Source organism: Candoia aspera, chromosome 2 (assembly GCF_035149785.1).
Source record: "Candoia aspera isolate rCanAsp1 chromosome 2, rCanAsp1.hap2, whole genome shotgun sequence".
NCBI classification, from domain to species: Eukaryota; Metazoa; Chordata; class Lepidosauria; order Squamata; family Boidae; genus Candoia; species Candoia aspera.
The window spans coordinates 241,121,177-241,145,480 of record NC_086154.1 but is presented as its reverse complement, the minus strand read 5'-3'; the positions used below and the strand labels follow the sequence as shown (position 1 = coordinate 241,145,480).

The 24,304-nt window shown below is 38.8% G+C and overlaps 1 protein-coding gene across 1 annotated transcript in view; it reads right to left on the bottom strand.

Annotated features, from left to right (window-relative positions):
- The window catches only part of ANKRD55 (ankyrin repeat domain 55), a 29,144-nt gene extending 5,567 nt beyond the window's left edge, over positions 1 to 23,577 (bottom strand). The window contains exons 1-9 of the mRNA XM_063296745.1: positions 23,535 to 23,577; positions 18,792 to 18,914; positions 15,141 to 15,271; positions 14,161 to 14,270; positions 9,211 to 9,271; positions 7,651 to 7,779; positions 6,028 to 6,212; positions 3,676 to 3,843; positions 86 to 747 (exon numbers count right to left, since the gene is read on the bottom strand). Coding sequence (XP_063152815.1) covers positions 86 to 747; positions 3,676 to 3,843; positions 6,028 to 6,212; positions 7,651 to 7,779; positions 9,211 to 9,271; positions 14,161 to 14,270; positions 15,141 to 15,271; positions 18,792 to 18,914; positions 23,535 to 23,574 — 1,609 coding nt within the window. The 5' untranslated portion in view covers positions 23,575 to 23,577. The remainder of the gene's footprint in view (positions 1 to 85; positions 748 to 3,675; positions 3,844 to 6,027; positions 6,213 to 7,650; positions 7,780 to 9,210; positions 9,272 to 14,160; positions 14,271 to 15,140; positions 15,272 to 18,791; positions 18,915 to 23,534) is intronic.
- Between the last annotated feature and the right edge of the window lie 727 nt (positions 23,578 to 24,304).

Genomic DNA, 24,304 nt, shown 5'->3' with positions numbered 1-24,304 from the left:
GCTCTATATTGTGATATAATTATTTTCAGCATAGACAGAATTCCTTTGGATCACACTAAATAAACATAGTGTGGAAAAAAATTACCTGGTGACAAATTAGGCAGATGGGGAAGATGGGGAGGATATAACACATGATGGGATCTGTTTGGGAACAATCCATCTATCAGTTTATTATCAGAAGGCAGGGTCGTCCAGACTTTATATGTGGGTGTTTGATTTTTGTCAACTTTCCAAGGGCTGTCCAAAGCTTGTTGGCTGCATCTTTGACTTGACAAATCATGTTCACTTCTGCTTTTTTGAGACCAAGTTGCAAAATTGTGAGAATCACTCTCGATATTCATGCTAGAGATTGTAGTGTGAGAACATGTTAAAAAAGAATGACTCACAGTTATGGGTGGGAGACTTTGTGTTCTGACTGGTGGAAAGTCACTGTAATCTGGTGTATTATTTTCTGAAATGAGGTACTTCTTGGTGTCTGCATTTCCTTTCTTAAGGTCAGTAGTTTTCATATACTTCTTGGATGAGCCATTATAGCTGGAATCCATTATGCAGTCAAATGTGGTGATAATCTCATCTACTTCTGAGGTTTCTTCTCTCTGGGATCTGTCTCTACTCTTCTCTTTCAAATTTGCTTTCCAATCCCATTTTTTCTTTTTAGAGGAGAAGATTTGGTTAAGCATACTGAATCTCCCTTCCTTCTTCGATAATTTGTTGTTCTGGGAGGAAATGTGATGAACTAACTCAGGTCTTTAAAAAAAGAAAACCACATTGTGTCAACATTAGGATTTTATTGCTAGGACCATAGCTTAATCTTTGGGGTTATTAGGGATGGAATTCTTTTTTCCAGAGTCTTTAGTGTCAGTTTATTTTATATTCATATACATACATACATACATACATACGTCCATAACCTGTAACGCTTTGTTATACCAATAGTGCTCAGTGGAGAAGTAGAAAAAAAAAGCATGGAAAAATATTTCCAAGTCCAATTCAAAGTGTAGTTTTGACCTATAAAGTCCTATATGGCTTGGCCTTAACTTCAGGGACTGCTTCTTCCAAATGGAATCTGTCCAGTCGATCTGTGTGTGTATGGAGGCAAGGCTTAGGATCCTATCCCTGCATCAGATCAGATCAGGACATGGGCCCAAAGTCCTTCTCTGTAGAGACCCCCATGCTTTGGAATAACCTTCTTTTATGGGTTTTGTTGAGTTGTGGATGGGCTGTCATTTATTTTTAATATTTGCTGTTGAGGTTTTGGTTATTATGACTGATTTCTATGTTTTTAGTTTTAGTTTTGTAAACTGCCTAGAGTAGTACGAACTGGGCAGTACATAAATGTTGTAAAATCAATCTATCAATAAGGTTCTTATACAGATCATGATAAGTTTCATGATCATGATATGTTTATACTGCTTACTGTACAAAAGCATCTTGAAGCACTTTACAAAATATAAAATAACTTACAGAAATAATATATTTTCACTGACATTATCAGTAAAAAGGAGAGGTAATCGAAAGGAGTAACAAAACCAGAGGCAAATCTCTTTCATCTAATGTTCATACAGAGGAAGTGTGGGCAAATAAGTCTTCAGTGTAAGCAGAACTTGGGCCTGGCTCAGTAGCTAAGTGGCTACCAGATAAAAGTAAAACTACCAACATGGCAACAGGATACAATTTTGATGCTGCATAGAGGATTACAATAACATTTTAAATTGCATCGTACCCATGTAATGCTTGCAAGGGATTCTTGTTTTATCTTTTTTTTAAAGCAATCTCACTCTAAGTAACCAAAATGTATTTTAATTAATTAATTAGATTTATATTGTGCCTTTTCACCATAAGCTGAAGGTGGCCTACATATAACACCCCTTCCTCCATTTTATTTCTTATGACAGCCTTGTAAGGTAGGAGAAAATGACTGGTCCAAAGTCACCCCCTGAGTTTCCATGGCTGAAGGTGAACTTGAACAATCCAGCACTTAAGCTCAACTCCATACTGTTGAGTCTACGCAGTGTTTTTGGAAAAGTGGCTTAAGTATTTCCACTGTTGAACTTAACAACCCAGGAAATAATGCTAATTATAGTTATTAAATGGAGGGAGACAAATTTAACATTCAGAAGATTAGGGAAACCTAATGCAAAAAGTTTATTTTTTTAGATGACTGTATATCCAAATTAGACTGCTTACTCTCATTTGCACAAAATGACCAGATTATACAAAGTATTGATTTTTAATAGAACAGTAAAGTGATTATGGTGGCTTTCATCCAGAACAAATTTCCAGTCTATTATGAAGTGAGGTTATTAATCTCATTATGTTTAGCAGATTAAATCTGAATACTCAAAACAAGAGGACAATTGCTAACCTGGATATGATAGCTTTTCAGAGAACTAGTTCTGAAATGATAAAGCATAAGGGTAGATAGTATTTTCTAGCTGCATCATTCAGTTGCCAGTTAAATAAATTTGCAAATATTTTGAAGTCCTACTAAAGGCTGATAAATCTATTTGACCAGGTACCACAGCAAAGAAAAAAGGTAATATGCATATCTACCAGCAAATATTGATGTATTTAAGTGCTGTTAATTCTTTGAAAAGCTCTGTTTTGTAAGCTGCAATTCGTTATATTTGTTCTGAACCTAATTTAAAATGTGCACTAAATAGTTATGAAATAAAATGATCAAGTGATGCTAGTTTCATATTCCCCAGTTACAGCCACTGATACTATACAGAATAGCAGGGTTTTTCAAACTGTTCTGCAGAACCTTGATGTGATTCTCTGTGAGCGTAAGGGCTGAGGGGTGGGGGGAAACAGTCAATTTTCTATCACTAGAGCTTTCCATAATGTTCTTTTTAAAACTAATGGGTTCTATGGCCTGAAAAAGTTTGAAAACCTCTGCTATATTGCACCTCAAAGCTGTAAAAAGTGGTAGTACCAACAATGGAATACAGAATAAAACAAGAAACAAACCACAGAAGGTTGGCCTTGAAAAAAGGATATAGAGATTCCAACATTCTGCACAAAGTACTTAACAGAACCTCTTCCCAAGACTTGACAGTGGAAGTTCTGTGCATGAGCTTTAGAATTCTCCTTTTGAAAGAAAAGAGTTTTATCCCTTGCCCCAGGCAGTAAAATGTTTTGGGATAGCCATGGTGGACCACCCTGGGATAGACCAGTTCAAAAACAGAAATAGGAAAACATTTAATATGCACAGATATTACATTAAGTGATAACTATATGGAATGGCCCTCAATGAAAAGCATAATCAGTCATCTGATAAATTGCAGATTGCTCATATTCAGCAATTTGGGTCTGGCTTGCTGGGAGGAGGAAGATAGGATGTTACCTGTTTTATTTATTTATTTATCTATCATAATTTTATCACCGCCCATCTCCCCCACACGGGAGACCCTGGGCGGTTCACAATAAAAACAGTTTAAAATACAGTAAAATCATAAATAATATCAATAAGCAATAAATACCAATATAAAATACAATAAAATCCAAGTGACGGCAGATTTAATTCAACCCATAAGGGGATAAGACCGGTCCTGGCAGGACTAGGGAACCAACCAACCCCAGGAATGGCTCTTCCTCTCCCCACTCCAAGCATGGTGACAAAACCAGGTTTTCAGCTGTTTTCTGAAACAAACAAACAAATAAATAAAATGTTACCTGTTTTCTTGAGAAAGCAGTGCAATGCATGCTGTGTGCCCACAAAACATGGCATAGGACAGGGGTGTATTCTCATTGATATCCCTGGGGCTGCTCTCCACCCCCAGCTGTAGCAAAGTCTTAACACAGTCAGCTTTTCCTGCTGCTGCAGCCCAATGCAAAGGTGTCCTAGTGAGGGGGGGAAAAAAAGGACAAAGTAAAGAAAAAATGCATACAGCAGTGGGAAGTTTAAATTCAGACTTGGGTAAGACAGTGGTCCTGTTTTCATAACATGCTTAACTGGGTCAGATGGGAGGTACCAAGTCATGAGAATTCTTAAAGGGGTTAATTGACCATGTGAAATCCAAGGGGATTAAATTTAGCCCTGAACAGGCTTGGGTCCTACATGGGATTTAACTCAACTCTTCCGTTCAGCCACGTCAGTTACTGTGTGGAACTTCTGACAGCTGAACTCTTTTCTTGAGTTCAAGACAAAGACTTGGAGAGGTCTTTCCCCTGAAAAAATGAGTTCTTTCTAGGTAAAGAACCATCTTTCTCCATCTTTATGTCTGTTTCAGTTTTCACCCCTCCTCCCAGTCATGCTGAATAATATGTATATTGTTTTTAAAAAGTAGAAACAGAAGATGGGAAGTTTACCAGAACCTATTCATGATGGCACTGCCCTTGACTGTAGATTTTTTATTAAAGTGGGGGTAAGGTGCAACAGCCTCCCAGCTTCCTTTCTGGTGGTTGAGAGGGGGATTGTATGAATAGCTACCATATCATGTACCAGCCAGCCCAGATCATGTACTGCTGGTGCATGATGGAAGTGTACCAGCTGGGGGATAAGATGTCTGAATTGCTTAAGTTAATCAATTGAGATGATTAAGCTCTTTCAAGGTTTGAGGCACATGGTATCAGTTCCTTTCAATGCACAGGGATGTCAGAGATAAATGGCAACAATGCAGCTTATCACAACCTTTGAAACAGGTTTTCTTAGGAGCAGTGAGGTCAAATCTTTTTAAACAATTGCATGTGAGGTGCCTCAATGATTTTCTCTGATAGTCTCCAAGTAGTTCTGATTCAAAGAGTTAAATTAAGCATACTCTGAAACCTGAAGTTTAGTAAAACAGCTTATGTTGAGAGGCTTCCCATTCTGATATAATTTGGCATTGGTTGGTAGGATTTTGTGCTAATATTAATGTTTTGCCATGCATGCAAATATTTGAACACTGAATTCTCAGTGTGAACTGAGTGAAAATTCTCAGTCTGATAAGTTAAATAAAAATATTTCCTTTTCTTATCATATACTATTCAGGGCTTCCAGTGTTTTTCTATCTAAGTGAATATCCAGGTTGATACCTGCTTAGCTTCCCAGTTTCCAAATAATTCATACTACATGTTTGAACTTTGCTAAATCATTATTTTAAAAATCAAGTATCAAACCATCCTGCATTCTTTTGTTCGAGTATTAACCTTCCTCTTATACACACATACTGTACAAAAATCCCCAATAATTTCCCTGTGATTTTTCTCTGAAAAACAGACAAAATTCACAGTTATTTTTAGTACTACAGTCCTTCAACTGACAACAAGGTTTAATTTCTAAAATGAGAATGCTGGAGCTAAAGACCACCTACAGTAGGTCAGTGTTTCTCAACCGTGGCAACTTGAAGCATGCTGGCTGGAGAATTCTGGGAATTGAAGTCCACACATCTTCAAGTTGCCAAGGTTGAGAAACACTGACCTAGACAGATGCACTACTCTGCAACATTTTTCCTATTAAGGGTGTCATTTCCTTGGAGAGAGAGATTACACGGTAAGCAGGGCTGATGCCAAAAGTGAGCAGGACCGGAGTGAAAAGTGGGTGGAGATACCTCCTTCCTTTTGACAGGCTCCTTTTCTCTCTCTTTTTCATATTCCTTTTTCATTCTTTATTTTCTGACAACTCTTCCAAGCAGCAGGATGCAGGAAAAGACTTCTTCCCAATGCTTGAACTTAAGAGGATTCTTGGAAGGGGCCTGCCAGTTGCTCACCAGTGTTAGACAATGTAGTATAAGCCCACCCCTTTCCCTGTAATCCCTGTTTGGCAAGCCTTCTTCTTCATCATGACTTAATAATAATAACTTTAATGCCATTCATTAAAAACAGGTGATCGTTTAAGGGAAGAAATCCCTCTAGATAATGTCTGATTTCTCCTGAGCTGAACATAGACTAGGGGACCCACTGGCTAGTTGCTGCTGAACAAAGAAAGATCAAGGAGAAGCTCTTTCATCAGGAGCCCTGTTGCGTTTGAAAGCAGCCAACCCTCTTTCAACTATGGGTTAAGCAAGCAAAGCCCCAGACAGCTTTTCTCTTTGTTTCCATGGTCACCTGTCATCCACATCCAGCGCCTGCAGGTTGCATTCTGGGATTTTAGCCAGTTCGCTAATAACATCGCTGTATCCTGCAGCAGCTGCAACATGAATGCAAGTCTTCCCATTCTCATCATCGTAGTTTATTATTGACGGGCCTTGATGGTGGTTCAGGATAATGGAACATAAGATCCGATTTCCACTCTGAAAACCAATCACAGGTGTAGAGAAGATGTTATTAGCAACTTTGCTAAGAGCAAATTCTAGGTCTATAGCATTTCTTCCCTCTTTATCCTAGAAAGTACTCATGTTGCTTTACATAAAAATGCTCTGTTAGGGCTATCCAGCCCTGAATGAATACTCACTAAGTTCCTGAATTTTAACCAGTTCAATAATTGGTTTAATTTAAATCAGACTTCAGCTGCAGCCATATTACTTTTCTAAAAATGCCTTTGGGCCCTGAAATAATACCATAGGAACATTACCTTGGAAGTTGGCTGAGAAGTTTAGAGATGGCAACGGCATCAGACATTTCTTTTCTTAGTGCTGGGTCCTGATTTATTAATAACATTTTTTAAAAGGGGGAAAGGAAGGTTAGTACCATTGTTAGCCTCCCTGAGCCATCTGGGGCCGTGGTGTGCTAACATCTGTGTGACAATGTCATGTGGTAATATCAGCTCAGCCTTTCCCAAGACCCACGGTTGCAATTTGGATCTCAGAGTGGTTTTAGTCAAAGCTGCATTCACGTTCCTTTCTTTTTGCAACCAGAAGCCAGCTTTTTTGCATTTCTTGAACTTAAACAGCCTTATAGTAAAGCAATCCTTAAAAGGTGAATCACCTTTTTTGCATGCTGAAGTTACCTCTGAGGATATGAATATAACTGATGTTGAAATAGTTTTACAAGAATTTTAAAAATGAGGCAAGAATGACTTGTCTCTCTACTGTGTTGGAATTATCAGGGGTCAACTCAGCATTGTCTCATAAGCATAAGGGGGTCTTTCTAGTAAACACATCTCTATTGTGCTTGTGGGATGTCACATGGGTCACCTGATTTCTACTTCCTCCTCCTTCTTGGGTTTGGGGATTAAAAATCTCCATTACCTCTTGGGCACTCCTGCAAGCAGGAGGTGCTGCAGAATGCAGCTCTCATCCTCTTATCTCGCTTGCATGCAGACATTTCTATTCCACATAGAAATGTGTCTACAAAGAACCAGTGATGAATAAGTGCTTTCTACTATGAATCTACTTGTATCCAGATCTACTGAATAAATGTAAGCTACCTTTTTTTCTCTTCATCTAACTACCGTGTGAAGACTGAATTTATTTTCTGAACGTAATTAAGCTTAATGTGCAAGTTTTGGGTTCATGCTTCTACTTTGCAAGATTGTTGTTACCTGCTTGGAGTTCTTTTATTCATCTTTAAAAACTCCATCATACTGTACCCTAGTGTGCCGTTCTCAGTGTGATGGGTGTGAGACACAGCTGGATTAGCCATTGTGTACAATTCTCCCATTGGTTTGGGCAGGTTTCAGATTCTGTTGCGACTAGGGTCATAATCCTTTTTCCTTCCCCGTCCAAGGTTTCACATTATGGAGACAAAAGGGACACTTCAGCCACTACACCGTTAGCTATTGTTCCATACCTGTACTGCCCAGTGAAGAGCTGTTTTGAAATCTTTGTCCACCAAAGTTGGATCTGCTCCTTTATGCAGCAATGTCTGAACATGCTGAGGTTGATTGTGGAACGCAGCCCAATGGAGTGATGTCATTCCCTGAAAATCACAACCCAAACCGTTAGAGCAGGGTTTCTCAACCAGGGTTCCGTGGAACCCTAGGGTTCTATGAGAGGTCACTAGGGGTTCCCTGGGAGATCACGATTTATTTAAAGAATTATTTCAGATTCAGGCAGCTTCACATTAAAGAGGTAACTTTCATTCTTTACTTTTAGTTTAAGAACACTGTTAATGCATATATAGAGGCCCACCCATGAAACGAATATAATAATTTTGTAACTTCTGGCCTATATTTGAGCCTGACTGTGCAGGGGTTCCCTGAGGCCTGAAAAATATTTCAAGGGTTCCTCCAGGGTCAAAAGGTTGAGAAAGGCTGGAGGTTAGAGCTTTTGGTAACATATGCCTTCTCTAGAAGGTAGAATTGGTCATAAAGAGAAAAAGCTTTTCTTATCTAGAATAAGATAGATAACTTATATCTTAATAAGCATAAGATGCTATCTCCTCTAGAATAAGATAGCAAAACAAACAAAACTCCCTATCTTGGCATGGCAGTTAAAGGTAAAGGTAAAGGTAAAGGTTTCCCTTGACGTAAAGTCCAGTCGTGTCCGACTCTAGGGGGCGGTGCTCATCTCCGTTTCAAAGCCTTGGAGCCGGCGTTGTCCATAGGACACTTCCGGGTCATGTGGCCAGCATGACTCACGGAACGCCGTTACCTAAATAGCTCTAGTGGGATACAGATAGAATGTGGTAGAGTTTCTCATGCTTTCTGTAGTTGCGCTGCCTTCAGAACCTTGTTTTCTCTATTACCTCTTAATGTGATGCCATTCAGTGGTCAGGGCAGAGATAATCACTGTATGCCCACTCTTCTGTGGACTCTTGTCCACTCTTCCACCTTTAAATGGGGCTAGAAGTTTCTGTCTACAGTAGAAGCTACCTTCTGATGGACAAGAGCTCACTTGAGATTTTAGGGGTGGGGGTTGAGGCCTGCAAACGGAGTGGAGACAGGTTTGGAGAAGGAATCCGAGAGAGTGTCCTTGTTGTTCTTTTTTAACTGTGATAAGCCTATTTTAATATTTACACTATGGTTTTCACATTTCCCACTTAAAAATGGTAAGAAATTGCTATCAGTTTTAGCAATCACAGTCAGAGGATTCTGCTTGCTAGAAAACGGTAAATCACCCATGATCTAAAGCAGTATTTTTCAGTGTATCTTTGCTGTCACTCATTTACCTATCAAATTCTGCTTAGGAGGAACTGAAAGGCACAATGCACATACTGCAAACTGGGCAGTTTGCTGTTTTTTTGCCTGCATGATTCATCTGGGTGTAGAAAAGAATGCTCACCCGAGTGCTAAATGGGGTGAGCTGGTTTTAGATCTCTAGTATGAATGACTGTCTCAGAGACCATGTTTTTAAATCTATCCCAATTCTACATAGTTGAATACATTCAGGTGGAGATTTGTCTGCTTACCTCATTATCCTGATGATTAACTTCAGTTAGGTCCGACTGCTGAAGCAATACAGATAAAAGCCTATGGAGAACAAGATTATATCCAATACATGATATTACATGATAATCCAAACATTATGAACCAAGTTCAATAGCACTTAAATGATCTTATTTTGACCAGATGGTATCCTTCTTTACCACCTATGGTTCTAGAATCCATGGGACCACATCAATGACAAGAATCACTTCTTTTAATCGAGATGTTTGAATTTACAAGACTGCCCTTCTCACAGTCACCCACGCCCTAGTCATCTCCCATTTGGACTACTGTAATGCTTTCTACATGGGGCTGCCCTTGAAAAGTATCCGGAAGCTTCAGTTGGTTCAAAATGCAGCAGCCCGCATAGTTTTGTTCAAGTCTAGATTTGTGCCTCTGTCACCTCTTTTGCAGGAGCTGCATTGGTTACCAATTTGCTGCGGGGTCCAGTTCAAGGTCCTGGCTATCACCTTTAAAGCGCTACATGGCTTGGGGCCAGGTTATTTGCAGGACTGCCTTTCCCCAGTTACATCCTCCTGGTTCACTAGAGCGGGGAGGCAGGGTATGTTGCAGGTACCTTCAGTTAGGGAAGTTTATCTAGTGGGGCCGAGGAAAAGGGCCTTCTCCGTGGTGGCTCCCTCCCTTTGGAACATCATCCCCCCAGAGATAAGATTGGCCCCCTCCTTGCTCCTTTTCCAGAAGGCCCTGAAGACGTGGTTCTGTCAATGGGCCTGGGGATCCCAGATCACTTCAGAGCCAATCAAGCGGCTGATATGAATGTGTTTGTTGCCACCGGGGGGGTGTCCATTGTGTTTTTATGGTTTTTAACTCTGTAAGCCCCTGGAGTTACCATGTGTGAGTTGGGCGGCCTTATAAATCTGTCAAACAAACAAACAAATAAATAAATAAATTTAATGGCTTAAGGAACATAGCCCCATTGCAAGCATTCCCTCACTTGTTAAGCTGTACTCTTGACCGTGACTCTTTTAGTCTGTTACATAAAAATCAACAAATCATTCTGTTATCCTAAAGGCTAACACATTTATTATGGCATAAACTTTCATGGATTACGATTCATTATATTAAATACCTGAGATATGCTGAATTATACAAGTATTTATGGGTGTGTGTGTTTGAGTGTGTGAATGTGCACCTGTTAAATTGCTCAGAACTTTTCAGAGGTAGATGCTCGCTGGCCACGTCCTGAGGAGGTGACTAAGATCACATCTTGCAAGGTTACCTGAGGTAAGTTGGAATCTGTGAGTCCAAAGGAAGTGGACAAGAGTTCTCTGAGGCATTGGCTCTATCACCTGTAGTTTGGATCTCTGCCCCTCCTGAATTATGAAAGCTGCCAGGGAGGTGCTGGGGGCTGGGTCAAGGCAGTGATAAATGCACCCTTGAGAGGAGGAGAATGATTGCCTGCCTCGAAGGCAGTGGTTGTGCACAGCATCCTCAAGAAGCCATCCCTTGGCCTAGAATTTCTGGATAATTATTGACCAGCCTCCAACCTTCTCCTTCTTGACAAGAGTTTTTACCAATGGGAAAATAAACCATCTGCAAGCTGTAATCCTGCAAAGAAAACACCAGAGCGAAAAAAACACTAACTTGGGTATCAAAGTGTTGTATGACTGCACAGGTTAGCGCTGGCCCTGAACTGCTGCAGAGCCCTTTTGTGGAAATAACCTTAAATATCCCCATCTGTTCTGCTCCAGGTGTGCTGGTTTTCAGTGCCTACAATCTGCAGCTGGAATGACCACATAGATTGGGAACCAAGGTGGGGAAGGCTGTCTGTGAATAACCCAAGTACTTCTCTAGTCTTTAAACTTCAATCAGATTTGCCCTGACCCTACTAGCCTTTCACAAGACATTAAAAACCTGGTTCTGCCATCAAGCCTGGGGCCCTGATCGTGTGGATTTCTTGGCTATATTGATTGTGGGACACTGTGAGTGTTCTTGGCTGCTATTTTTATGTTATTTATGTTTATAATTATTGGTTGTATTTTCATTCTTCTTTTATCCTGTTTTAACTGTCATGTACATGAGATGGGCAGCCATATAAATAAAATAATAAAATAAAATAATATAAAATAAAATAAAAAGCATTTCTTCAAGAAGGCAGTAAAAAAAATCTCCTGACTCAAGTCTGACTTAATTTACAGAAGCCAGGAAGAGGCTAAATAAGATTTCTAATGGCAAGTTATAGATTTTCTGTCTCCTTCATGACTCCCTATGATTATGAAAAACAAAATAGGCATTACAAAGTAAATATAAATAAATATATTTCCTTCAATTGAGGAATTTATACAGTTGTCAGAGGTCAGCTATTCTTGGCATTTAATCTGGGCTGTCTTAGGGCTGATTTTTACAAATTGTCATTGTTGGTATTATGACTACTACCAACCTCATCATCACCCTTATCACTGGCATACTGCTCTTGTTATTCCCTTCTGCAGTCAGATTTCCTGTCTACTTGTAATAGCAAGGTTGAGTGGAGATAAAGAGAAAAACAAATATATAGGTTGAAGAACAGTGGTACTTCAGCCTTCCAGTAAGAGAGTGCTCATATTCAGAAGGACTAATTTTGTTGACTTGGATTGATAGAAAAGGAGCTGAGCAGCTGGCCTACTTCCGTTCTGACCAAAGGTTTACCTGTTACCATGGGGATTATAGAAATTTTATTTTGCAGGGATCCCGGTGTTCTGCTGTAAAAGCAAATTACTATTTCTTTCTAAACATCACCAGTCCATTTTCTATGGACATTTTATTTAATAATAGTGCTGTTGTGGTTGTCCTGATAACCTCAAAGTATACCATTCAACTGATGTGGTAATAAAAATGAAGATGGCAGGAAATTAACAAAACAGTTGACAATAAGATAATTTGAGAGATGCGGATGCAAATGGTGAATTAAGTGTCATGCATGGCTGCACATATAATTTTCATCAGTTCATCAATCACACAGAAATGTTTCCTCAGAATCCTTATTTTTGTGCATATCTCGCAAAATTTGATGTATATACATGTACCATGTACTGTACACATCTAATTCAATTTATAATTTGCACAGAATAAAACAAATAATACCAGGCAAAGGGTACATATTGGTCTGTAATGTCTACATCTTTTGCTCTTAATCATGCTGGCTGGAGCTAAAGGGATTTCAAGTCCGAAAGATCTGGATGGCACCAAGCTCTTATCTCAAGCTAACACTGTTACTCCTTACCTGTTTCAAGAAAATCAGTAAATAATTATAGCAATTATAAATAAATTTGATTTTGGTTTTTGTTTGTGTGTATATAAATCCACTGAATTATAGGACTTGTGCAACTTTTTGATTACTTTATGAGTGATTGATTACATGCCATCAAGTCAGTGTCAAGTCTTAGTGACCACATAGATAGATTTCCTCTATGACAATCTGTCCCTAACCTGGTCCTTCAGGTCTTCCAATGGTGTATCCATCACCACTGTACCTGAGTCCATCCACCTTGCTGCTAGTTGTTGTCTTCATCTCTTTCCTTCCACCTTTCCCAGCATTAGAGCCTTCTCTAGAGAGCTAGGTCTTTGTATAATGTGTCCAAAGTATGATAATTCAAAACTGGTCATTTGTGCCAACTGAGAACTTTGGGTTGAAACTTTATGAGTAACTGCTTTATATAATCTAGTATCTTAAATATCCATCCATCCATCCACCCATCCATCCAATCTGTGTTGCCTTTGAGAGTCATGGGATAAACCCTGGCTCTGGAGTTAACATGACTGGTTTCTAAAAGCAAACTTCTTCACCCCAGAGTCTTCTGGTATGATGTTGGATTTGAAAATGTGATTTCTTCTTTGTCAGCCTAGAATAAGGTGGCTCATTATGCACTGCCCCTTGCCAAAGAGGAAATCTGCAGCAACAATAACAAAAAGTAATAAAACCCAAAACATACAAAAGTCCCAAAAAGGGAACAGATGTACATATTTATATGTAATAGTGGAAGATTGGAGACAATGGCTATACTTTAAAGAGAAGCACAAGAGAGTCCACAATAGAAGCTTGGTGCCATTCCTGTAGCTGTGCTTTTCCCAGTCATACTGGCCTTGGCAGAGAGCTTATTGTTGTGTTCTCTCATTGATCAGGTGGTGGGACCATAGCTGGAGTTAGGACAATTGCACACTTTTGCAGAAGTTTGGTGATGGATGGTGGTGATGGCGCTAGCCATTTGGAAGTACCCTACAGCTGCTATACAAAACTGCCTTTTTAAAGAGCTTCTTATTTCTAAATTAAACTTGCATTGTGTCACCCTTCAAAAACAGAAGGGTGTTTCTGTTTCTGTTCTCTACTCCAGAAAAAAAACATATAATCACTTCTGAGGCAGTGTTGAAAAAAGAGGTTTATATTTAATGAGGGTAAGTGCTTTTTGATTCTCTCTCACATAATTTTTTCCTTAGCTGGGAAAATAAGGCATTTAAAATGTATTTGTAAAAACCAGGTTTGTTACTAAATGTGACTTGTGCACATAGGCAGCATGTTGATGCAGGTTGCATACATTGCAGTTGCAAATCTCACACATTGAAGCAACAGTTGAAACAAATGGGGGTTGCACATGGATGTCTCTCGGCCGTACCCTCATTAACAGCCTCAGAGATTTCTCTGAACAAAAAGGGAGGATAAATGCCTCAGATCTGTTGCTCCAAACCCCTAGTAAATTAAGCAACACAACAGCTGTGAAATTCTGCAATTCTTTATGTGTTTAACTGACAGCTCAGGATGCTTAATAAAAAAGCAAAATGACTAACATTTTGATTGGGTAGAATCTAATGAAATTCTAATCTTATTCTAATGTATGGACTGCCTAGGGGAGATGATGTTACTCATACAATAAAAAAGGTACAAATTACAAGAAAAACATTATTAAATAATTATCTTGGAGTAGTTTCAAGAAGGATACCTGACACTGGGGTCAGCAGTGGCAGCATGTAGAGGTAATCTTCCATTTTTATCTGGGATGCTCTGTCTGGCTCCATTTCTTAGCAGGGTAACACAACCCTCAAGCCATCCCTGAAAATAGAACAAAGTTTCAATTACTCTGAAAATCTTGTGGGCTGAGTAAAGATTCTGCACTGAATTTCCATCCTTCTTCCCCAAATTAGTGGGCACTTTCATGCTACCCCATGGCCGATGTGGTGCTACACACGGCAAGCAACTAATGCATTGCCCAATGCTAGGTAACCCCACAAACCAAGACCATATCCTGTTTACTGGGTAATTGTCATCCTAGCTGATACCCTAAGCACCATTGTGGCTGTCTGTCTGTCTGTCTGATCCTTCTCATATTTTGTTCATTGTTTTTACTGTAGAATTAAAAAAATCCTATACAATCTGACTGGTCAGAGCTACTGCAGATGAGCTGGCGGAGGCTTTGTCCCTTTCTTTCCATGTAGATTTATTTAACTGATCCACAGGAGGATAGCATTGGGGCAGTGGAGGATGGAGTGGGGGGTAGTTTTTGTCATTACAGCCTCTAGGTTGTCAGTGCTGGTCACAATAGAGTACTGGTGGAAATTAACAGAATTATTTCTGCACTCAACCTAAGAGAAAGAAATGAACTGGAATATACCTGCAGCACAGCTCCATCACTAAAATAATACATTATACATATCCTGATAAATTTTCAAACATATTTCTCCTTCTCTCTTTCCTAGAAGGGGCAATGAAACTAAATATAAGGTTGAGCACTTTACTTCAAAAGATTATGTGGTTTATATTTTAAAAAAACTTGAGCTAAAATTTAACATGATTTTGTATGTCTCATTTAACTGGTAACTACTTTTGTTAGGCCTAACTACTGGCTCTAATAAAGAATGTTCACTTCTCTATTTCAGCTCAATACTTTCCCAAAACAACGTGTAAGAAAAGGAAATGCTGTACCAGATAGGTTGCCAGAGATAAACTAGTGCGCCCACGGGCATCTTGAGTGTTAATATTGGCTCCCATCTTTAGCAACAATTTCACTGTATCAAGTTGGCGTCCTGAAATGGCATGCATTAAAGGAGTACAGCCTTGGGAAGGAAAAAAAAAGATACAAACAGGAAACATTTTCTTAGTACAAACAATATAGTAGTGATGTATCAAACATTTTTTTTAAAGGGAATTTATATTGATAAAAGACTTGTTACTCATCCAGAAACTCCAACCTCAGTAATTATCTGGATTAATTTTATTATAATGCTGTTTCCAAATCTCCCTTGAAGTTTTTCAATCTACTCCAACTGCAGGGTAGAAATTAAAGGAGACCCAGTTTCAACACCACATTTCCACATTCAACCACCTAAATTGGCGGGGTGACTTGGTACCAGTCATTATAGCTCAGCCTAACCTACTTCATGGGGCTGTGGTTGTGAGGGATTAATTGGAGAAGGGAGTTCCACATATGCCACGCTGAATCCCCAGAGGAAAGGTGGGATACATATCCAATGAATTAACTGTTAAATATTCAATAAATTAAGCAAACCATAGTTTAGCATATGTGAACCTGGTTTATGTATCTGGAATTCAGATGCAGGCTATAGGCTGTGGGAGTAGATGGCTTTAATTCTTGATTGGGATCCCTCCATTCTTACTATTCAAAGTGCTGAGACAGTATTCATTGATTAAAGCTGATTTCATAGGATACATGAACTCATTTATTGTATATATTTGGTGTGTGAGTGTGTATACACACATATATACATACGTACATACTTGGATAGGCATGTAGAAAGAGAATGAGGATAAACATTTGTGAAATGCTCTGTTCACAAATATATACATACAGTCAGTTTTCAGGCTGGTTTATAGCACTGAGATGAGTTGATTGTACTCTGGTGGGCTTGGAATAGGGTGGCATATCTGTCCTGCTCCTTCTTGATCTGAAGTGATCTTTGATACCATCAGTCATGGTCTCTTCCCTGTCTGGCTTAAGAGGATATGAAGAGGGGCATGGTTTTGTGCTGGTTCTTCTCTTTCATCTGAGGCTGATTTCAGATATTTGAGGTGTGGGGGAGGTCTAGCCCCAAGCCTCTGTTTTACAGGGTTCTCAGAGCTTGACTCTCTCCCCACTCCTATTTAATATCTACATGGAGCCTCTTGGTGAGAATATTCATCAGCAGGTAGAATCTGGCATACCATTTACTCTTTCACACGGAGAATGTGATGATGGCCATTATTCTTTCCCCTCTAGAATCTCATAAACCATCCATTTGACCTAGACAGCATATCCTGTCTTATCTTTTGCCTATTGATGTTAATTTTTGCCTGTAAGGATTGCTAACTAAAAACTGTACAGAGAGTAAACAGAACAAATCAACAGCAAAACTTTGAAACGTGAGGCATGGTTATATTTATTTATGCTGTTCTAATTGCTTTCTTTTTCAGGCAGGGCTTTTAAATATGCTGACAAATCTTACACAGTAGCATTTTGTGAGCATGAGGAATTACTTATTCCGGTGCTTAGATTTTTGATCTGTCTCAGTCGTGTGGAAGTAATAAACTTACTATTTCCCCTTTTTAAACTTCCGTTTTCTTTTGTGTATCACATATGCCCTCTGAATACCAGGCAAGTCCAAAATGTGACCCAGAAGCTCAGAAGTACTCAGTGGTGTCCATGGGGTGTGGTTAAAAAAAAGTCAAAATGGTTGCTGCGGTGGTGCAATCAAAACTTTGACTGTTTTTAATGTGTGTTGTGTTTGTGACACACATAAAAAACAGGCAGAGCTTCAATCACTTCCCCACTTTCTGCTTTCTTGAATGGCCTCAAACTGTGGTATGAGAAAAGAAGCAGAAGAGCTTCTACTTTCTCCTTTTTCTTCCTAATTATTTTTACATCAAAAGACCCAGATATATTGTATATTTTTTCTTGCTGGAGAGTTGCTTCATCTATTGATAACATTTGGCTTGCCACACAACTCTGATATGTGTCTTTTCCTCATTAGTCCTGTGGCTATTTTAACTGATTAGTGTTTTTCAGCAAGCGGTGACTCAGTTGTATATGACCTTTAAACTGGATATTTTCTGCCCCATGAAACAGACTACCTTAATAATGGAGGTGTGAACTCAGGCCTAACATATCTGAACATCACAATTTCTCAACCCTAAATGCCTCAAACACTCTAGAGATCTTGGCTCCACTCATTTGTATGAAATTGTGTATCAGCACTTTGCCCACTATGGCCACAATGTTCAATGTAATTACATATGATTTCAAATGTGTCATTTGGAATTATTGACATTAAATATCATTAAATATTTAGATGTATGTTCGCCGCCTTGAGTTATTTATAAAAATAAAGGCGGGATATAAAATAAAATAAAAGAAAGAAAGAATGCCAATTGTTTTCTGGCCCTGTTTTAAAATATGCTCATTGCCAATTTCTACCCCATAAGCTTTGGTTAATCAAAAACATTTTCGTATTCACTCTCTGGAAGCAGTTGATCCAAACTAGATGCTTCCCAGCATTTCTTATGACTATTACTGCTGCTGCAATTCCTGCTTTGGTCAATAACCCATACTGTCCATTAATGTCATCAGACTATTCAGGAATGGAGTTATCTGTGATGTCACTTGCTCTCAGTTTGACAGGTGTCACTGGTATCACTGCTGCCATGTGACTACAGGTGCAGATACTCTACATGTCAGAGCCAGTCAGGAGGGGGCACCACATTTGTGATGCAAAACATGGAAGAATGTAAGCTCCTGCACTACAGTTCCTAAGGGTTCTGAAAGAACACATACCTCCCCCTACACTTTTTCAATAGTGGGGAGCCATTGCAGCATAGTGGTCAGTGTTGGAATGGGACCAGAGAGATCTAGGTTGTCTCTACTCAGTTATGGAGCTCACTGGGTGATTTGGGGCCAATCCTTTTCTCTAGCCCAATCTGAGAGAATAACAACCTGTGATTGTGATGCTAAAGACAGGATATACATATCTAAGTGCAAGTCATTATCAAACCCTTGGTTTTTTCCCCCCCACAAAGTTGTACAGAAAGCGTACAATGAATGGCCCCAATAAAACTGAATGGAGATCCATATTGCCACTAAGCAGCATCAACCTGTCTCACATACTGTCTTTTGATTGTCTTCCAGGATCAGTATGTATGATCCTGATAAATCTTTGTTATTTCAGCATATTTGCAGTGTGCAGTCACTTAAGATTTCAGATCTGTTGTACTGTTGTACTGACGACATGTTTGCTGGACAGGAAATATAGTAAATGATGGTGGAATTATCATTTGAGCTGGGGTAGTTAAGAAATCGTTAGTTTTAATGGGATTTTATTAGAATTTTATCGTATATTTATTTGAATTTTTATTGTATATTTATTCTATATTGTAAACCACCCAGAGTCCCTCCAGTTAGCGGAGATGGGCGGCGACAAATTTGATAAATAAATAAATAAATAAATAAATAAATAATGCTGTGAATAAAGACTCTCACAAGAAAAAGCACCACTTTTCTTCAGTAACGGAGAAGATGGTCTCATCAAAAGTGGTGCTAAAAACAATAAAACTGTAGGAATTAGCTACAATTTGCAGCTACCTTACCCTCACTATCACAGCATTCTAATATTGAAGGATCTTCACGGATGACAGTAGTTAAAGTATTAATATCCCCATTAGCTGCTGCTTGATACACCAGAGTTAGGTCAATTTCTTCTGCTGAATCGCCTATGAAAATTAAAGTTTGCATTAGAATGAAGAATCCTGTCTCTTGGAAAGAAGGAAATAACCACGTTTAATAGTGAAACAACAATGTTTTCCTTTCAAATTTAAGATGATTACATAACTATTGATTACTAAAGAAAAAAACCCCATACAAGTGTATTTCACAATAAAGCATCAACTTTCAATGTAGAGTTCCAGTAACTGTTGTTCCATTTCCTATGAAGACTGCCCATGCAAGTGCACTGAATCATCTACTGTAGATAGATGATGATTCTTCACTTAAGAAACCCTTTCTCTCCCATATTTAGTTCTTCTGAGTTCCTAGACTCAGAAGAAGGCTGTGCCAAAGTAGTGAGAATGAAGAAGGAGAATCCATGAAGATCATTTGGATCCAGAGATCTTCAAAACTTGGATTTCAGTACTCTATGCTGTAGTAAAGTCTGAACTGTTTTTGAGTCACTTGCTTTTCCACAAACAGGTTCTGCCTGTTTGATTATTTCAGAGAAATCTTGTCTTCATCCAAATGTTGGTTGGCTAAACAGTTTTTTTCTATTAAGTCTTTGTGTCTGTTCTCTTCTTGAGCTGTTTTACTGGTCTGTGCAAAAGAAGAAGCTTAGATGGTTGGGAGGATAGCAAACAATGGTTTGTTCCTCCTGTGGTTTTTTCCCTCTGAGATATCCCCAAATTCTATAGCACTGCATAGGGGAAACCCACAGCAAGATTGCTGAACTCTGAGATTTTAGGATAATCCTTTTTAGAACAAAGTGGCGGTATGCTTCCCTTGCTGTTAAATCAAAAGGTAACCTAGCAACTAATGTTGTTTCAGTTTAGAGAAAATCAGTCCTATGTACTGTGGTCTTTGAACAATATTCATATTCAGAGTGTACTATGTGATTATCTCTTTTCCACCTGAAAAATAAACCCATGGAAAAGGAAGGAGCAGGACTACACAATTGGCAATATTCACTGAATATGCATTTTCAGGATGCTGTCTGCAAAGGATGCCTTGGTTGTGCAGAGCTCCATGCACATTGGTGCTTTATGTGACTGGGATATTATGTAATTACAATTTATAGCTATGATTTCAGGGAGCACCTTATGTATGTTGGCTTTTCCCACTGTGTTTATGTATGTGTTAAAAACATAGGCAGTGAGATGGAACCTCATAGACCAGTGGTCACAGAATGGAACAGAAGATACCCAACACCATGTTCTGAGGCTACTTTCTTCAGCCACTTTAACAATGCATATGCCTATAATATGGAATATAAGCCCATCCACAGCTAGAAGGATTCCATGCAAATGAATGTTATGTCATCACCTCTGCTTTTTCTATGGTTTGATACTTCCCTTTCTTTAAACTAGGCTTGAACTGGATGTCTCTTCAGAAGATACTGAAATAGATTGTTTCTCTTTAAAGTGGGCCACATAGTCAACCTATTTCTTAGGCCATGTGTTCATACACATTTCTAATGTTTGCTGGATATTTCAGCACCATGAACATACTGTAATTAGCTCCTATCACTTCAGTTAACTGGACAGGAGCTTTCATTAAGCAGGCACTAGGGGCATGCTTGCACACAAGTGTCCAGCTATGCCTCACTTGGACCTTTAGGCAACAAGTGGCAATTTATTCCATCTTCAGAAATGATGGAATTATACAGAAATTTATTATAATTTACTGCTGCTGCTAGTGGACTTTATTCTTTATTTTAATTAATGCAGTTCAAAATAATTTCTAATATAGTTTAATTTTCGTGAAGTTTACAATGGAAATGATAATGACTGATTGTTTAAGTGCTATGAAATCAGTGTCAACTCTTAGTGACCACATGGATTCTCTCCAGAAATAATTATTACAATACAATAATAAAAACATATTCCTTAACAAGGAAGAAGGAAACCAGAACAAGCAAAACTGTTCATGTATAATACTTCCCCAAGGACTGCCATGCATCTATTTCCTGTTTTCCTGTTTCCCTGTCTTCCCATAACACAATTCTGGCCAGTGTTAACAGTCCGAAAGAAAAAAAAAAGGGGAGTTGCTTGCAGAAAGCTAATGTCAGCCTAGCAGGAGGAATGAGTTAAATCTGTCTTAAAAAAAGAGGGGGGTGGGAGAGGATACCAAGACACCATTAACCTTTATATTAACACTGGCTATTGGCCTTTTAAAAATAGATATGAAGGCTAGTAGAACCACAGGTAAAACTCTGAGATCAAGGGCTGTTTTGAACAAGATGTGTTCCCTATGAAAAATATCTCCTTTGTGGCATTATAGGGAAAGGGGAGCAGGATTATCTAAGGGTGACCTCACTTGACCATCAACATTTAGTATTCTTGGACACCTACCAAGATTTGAGTAACCAGAAGAGATCCATGGTGGGTGACAGCTTTAGCCCTCCCATTTTCTCAAGGGTCTGACATTTATATTTTCCACAATGACTTGGAATTATTCTCCAAGAAAAGTATAGATTGTAGTTGGCACACTGTTCAAAGCATCATTGTTACTTTTCTTTGCCACTCTACTGGTAAGTCTACCAGGCTCTCGATGAGGGTGCTATGGCAATGGCTTCCTCAATGCTCAGTCTTTTCTTGCTGCTATCATGCATAAAAAGGTTCAGAGAACTCCCTCACCATGTGTATAACTGCATGTTCAGTGGTCAGGAATCTGGATTGTATAGATAGTCTTAAACACATGTTTTGCATGCATGGGGCCCTTAATATGAATGAATGGAAATCAGATGCATAAAATCCTAACTGCTATTCATACCCCCATCACTGTCATTCCATTATTCATGTAACATCAGAAATGGAGCTTCAGGAGAACATTTGGTAATGTTGAGGATTAGCCTACCCCATTTCGGTAGAGCATGAAAATGTCTTGCTTGAGTAATATCAGTGCTTACGTTTTAAACCTTATATTTCTTGATGGATATAAGCCACAGAGAGCCTCAGGAAGCGAGTGGCATAAAAGCTATAGAAAAATCAAATAACAAAATAGGAGTGAAATTTGGTGCAATAAAAAATGCATGCAAACTGCAAGGCCACTACATGTTATTTTGTACACATTGGCTTTATTACATGTAATATGCCAAGTACTGGTGAGCCCTGGAAAAAAACACCAGCATAAAACTGGATGTGGTGAAGTAAACATTGAGGTCAATGAAGGACAACAGGACAGTGGGCCATGCAAAAGGTTGGTCTGTCTAACTTGCCTTTCTCTTGGAATACTCAGGAGGGGAGATTTATGTTTAAAGAAAACAATAACATTTACAAATGTTAATTCATGTGTCCAATTCTGGTATGTGAAGTTTTTGTTGAATAGTTGGAGAATTTATAAAATGAGAGTTTGTTTAATTGATAAAATCAAAAGTGGAGGGCTACCTGCTAATTATATCATTGGCCCAAGAACCCTTCTCTACTTTTCAATAGTGTAGGAGCTGCTTTTGATTACTTAGTGAGTTGTACTTGGTACACACTCTGCATATGGTCTTCTTTGCTAAGAATGAGGACTCTCACCTTTCTGAATGGGAATAGAGAAATCTTTGTCACGTTGTCAATTTCCTTTCAGTGTGTAACTGGCTGTATCTGGAGAGAGGGTCCTAGATGGCAAACGTTGTAGTCTATGTAATTACCTTGGTGTGATCCAGTGATTCATATGCACACTTGCTCTTCACTCTTAGCCATGCCATGCCAAGTTCAAAACCTTGCATGAAATTGCCCTTTCGATTTAATTCAAAATGGAGTAGCTTTGGAATTGGAGGATCTGTGAGGATGCATATCAGCAACTAAATTAATAGAGTCTATAAGCAATAGCACCAAAAGCAAGAATATGGATAAAATAATAAAAACAAAAAATATTGAAATGGCAGGGAGGATGGGGAAGTCTAAAGATAGTTAGGGCAATGTCAGTCTGTAATGTTATTTCACAGTAAAAATCTAAGCCTTTGATTAGTATAGGAAGTCATATGAAAAGTTAAAAAAGAAATAGAACTGAGCATTTAATATAGACAATTATAAAGATCTTCAACAGAAAATTGAAAAAAAAAATCATCTCCCACTCCCAAGAGATTATTACTCATCCATGTTAACTGGTCCAGAAAAGAAGGTATGCTTTTAAGAATTTTAAGAATCAGTGAGCTTAATTATGTATTTTAATACAAACATACCCAAACAGCCAATTTAAATAATTCTTCAAAGAAAATAATGTCTCCAGCCACAATTTTTTCTATTACTTTCATTTTGTAGTTTCATAACCATTTATCTGGATCAGGAAACACAACTGATTACTTAGGGCAAAACATAGGAGGCAGGTTTTGAATGGCACGGAAAACCATAGATCAAAGATGATAACAAATGTCAGGGACAGGCAGGTTCCTTCCCCACCAATAATTCACCTGTTTCAATTAACAATTTATGTAGCATATTTAAATGCAGAAAGAACCTGCTTTAAAAATCAACAAGTCCAGAAAACCAAACTGGGCAATTTGACTTGAAATTCATGTTACCCCAGATTTTCCCCATACAACGTAGAGTTTTCTGTGCTGTGTTCCTGAAATACAACTATAGGATAGGAGGCACGTATTCATGAATGAATCCTGGCATGAAAAACAACTATCTTACCTTTCTGATGATCAAACACCGATGAAGTGCTAAAATCCATGACTGATTGCATGTTTTCCCCTAGCCTTTGAAATCCCTTGAGTCAGAGCCCATATATTTTGTTAGTAAACAATGCATGTCTCACAATTGCTGTTGCCTGTCTCCTTCCTTGATTTAAATCTGCCTTCCTAATAAAGACGGAGAATGGGAACCTTATCCTCCACTGCTAACCGATCCAACTGAAAACAAGTCTTGCAAATAGCCTAATGCATTATAGATCCATGTAGAAAACCAAGCCTTTTATTCCTTTGCTTAAGAAGAGATCTGCGGTAGTGCAGCATCAGCTCTCAAAACGCTGTATTTAAACTGCAATCTCTGTGGATGAATGAGAATCCACAATATCAAACTGAGCATGTGCAAAGCTTTCAATGCCATTTAAATACTAATGTGGTTATTGCAGAGAGAATGGGGTATGCGTGGTGGCAAAAAGAGTAAAAAGCCTCTCTGAAGATTGCAAGCATATACCCGCTGTTCATTACTACACAGTTTACTCCAGGAACAGGCAGTTTTTTGCAGGCTGGAGGGGTACTTGTCTTTTCTTTTGGGGGAGGGCAGAGAAGGCCACAGCAAGCAAGGGGTGATGACATGAAATTGGCTAGGCTGTGTCATGTAAATGGGTGGGGATGGGACAATCCAGTGGTGGTGGCTGTCCTCACTTATCCACCTAGCAAGGAGAACAGAAGTATTTCAATGGCACAGACAGTAGTAAACAGCTGCTCCCCCAGTAGCTG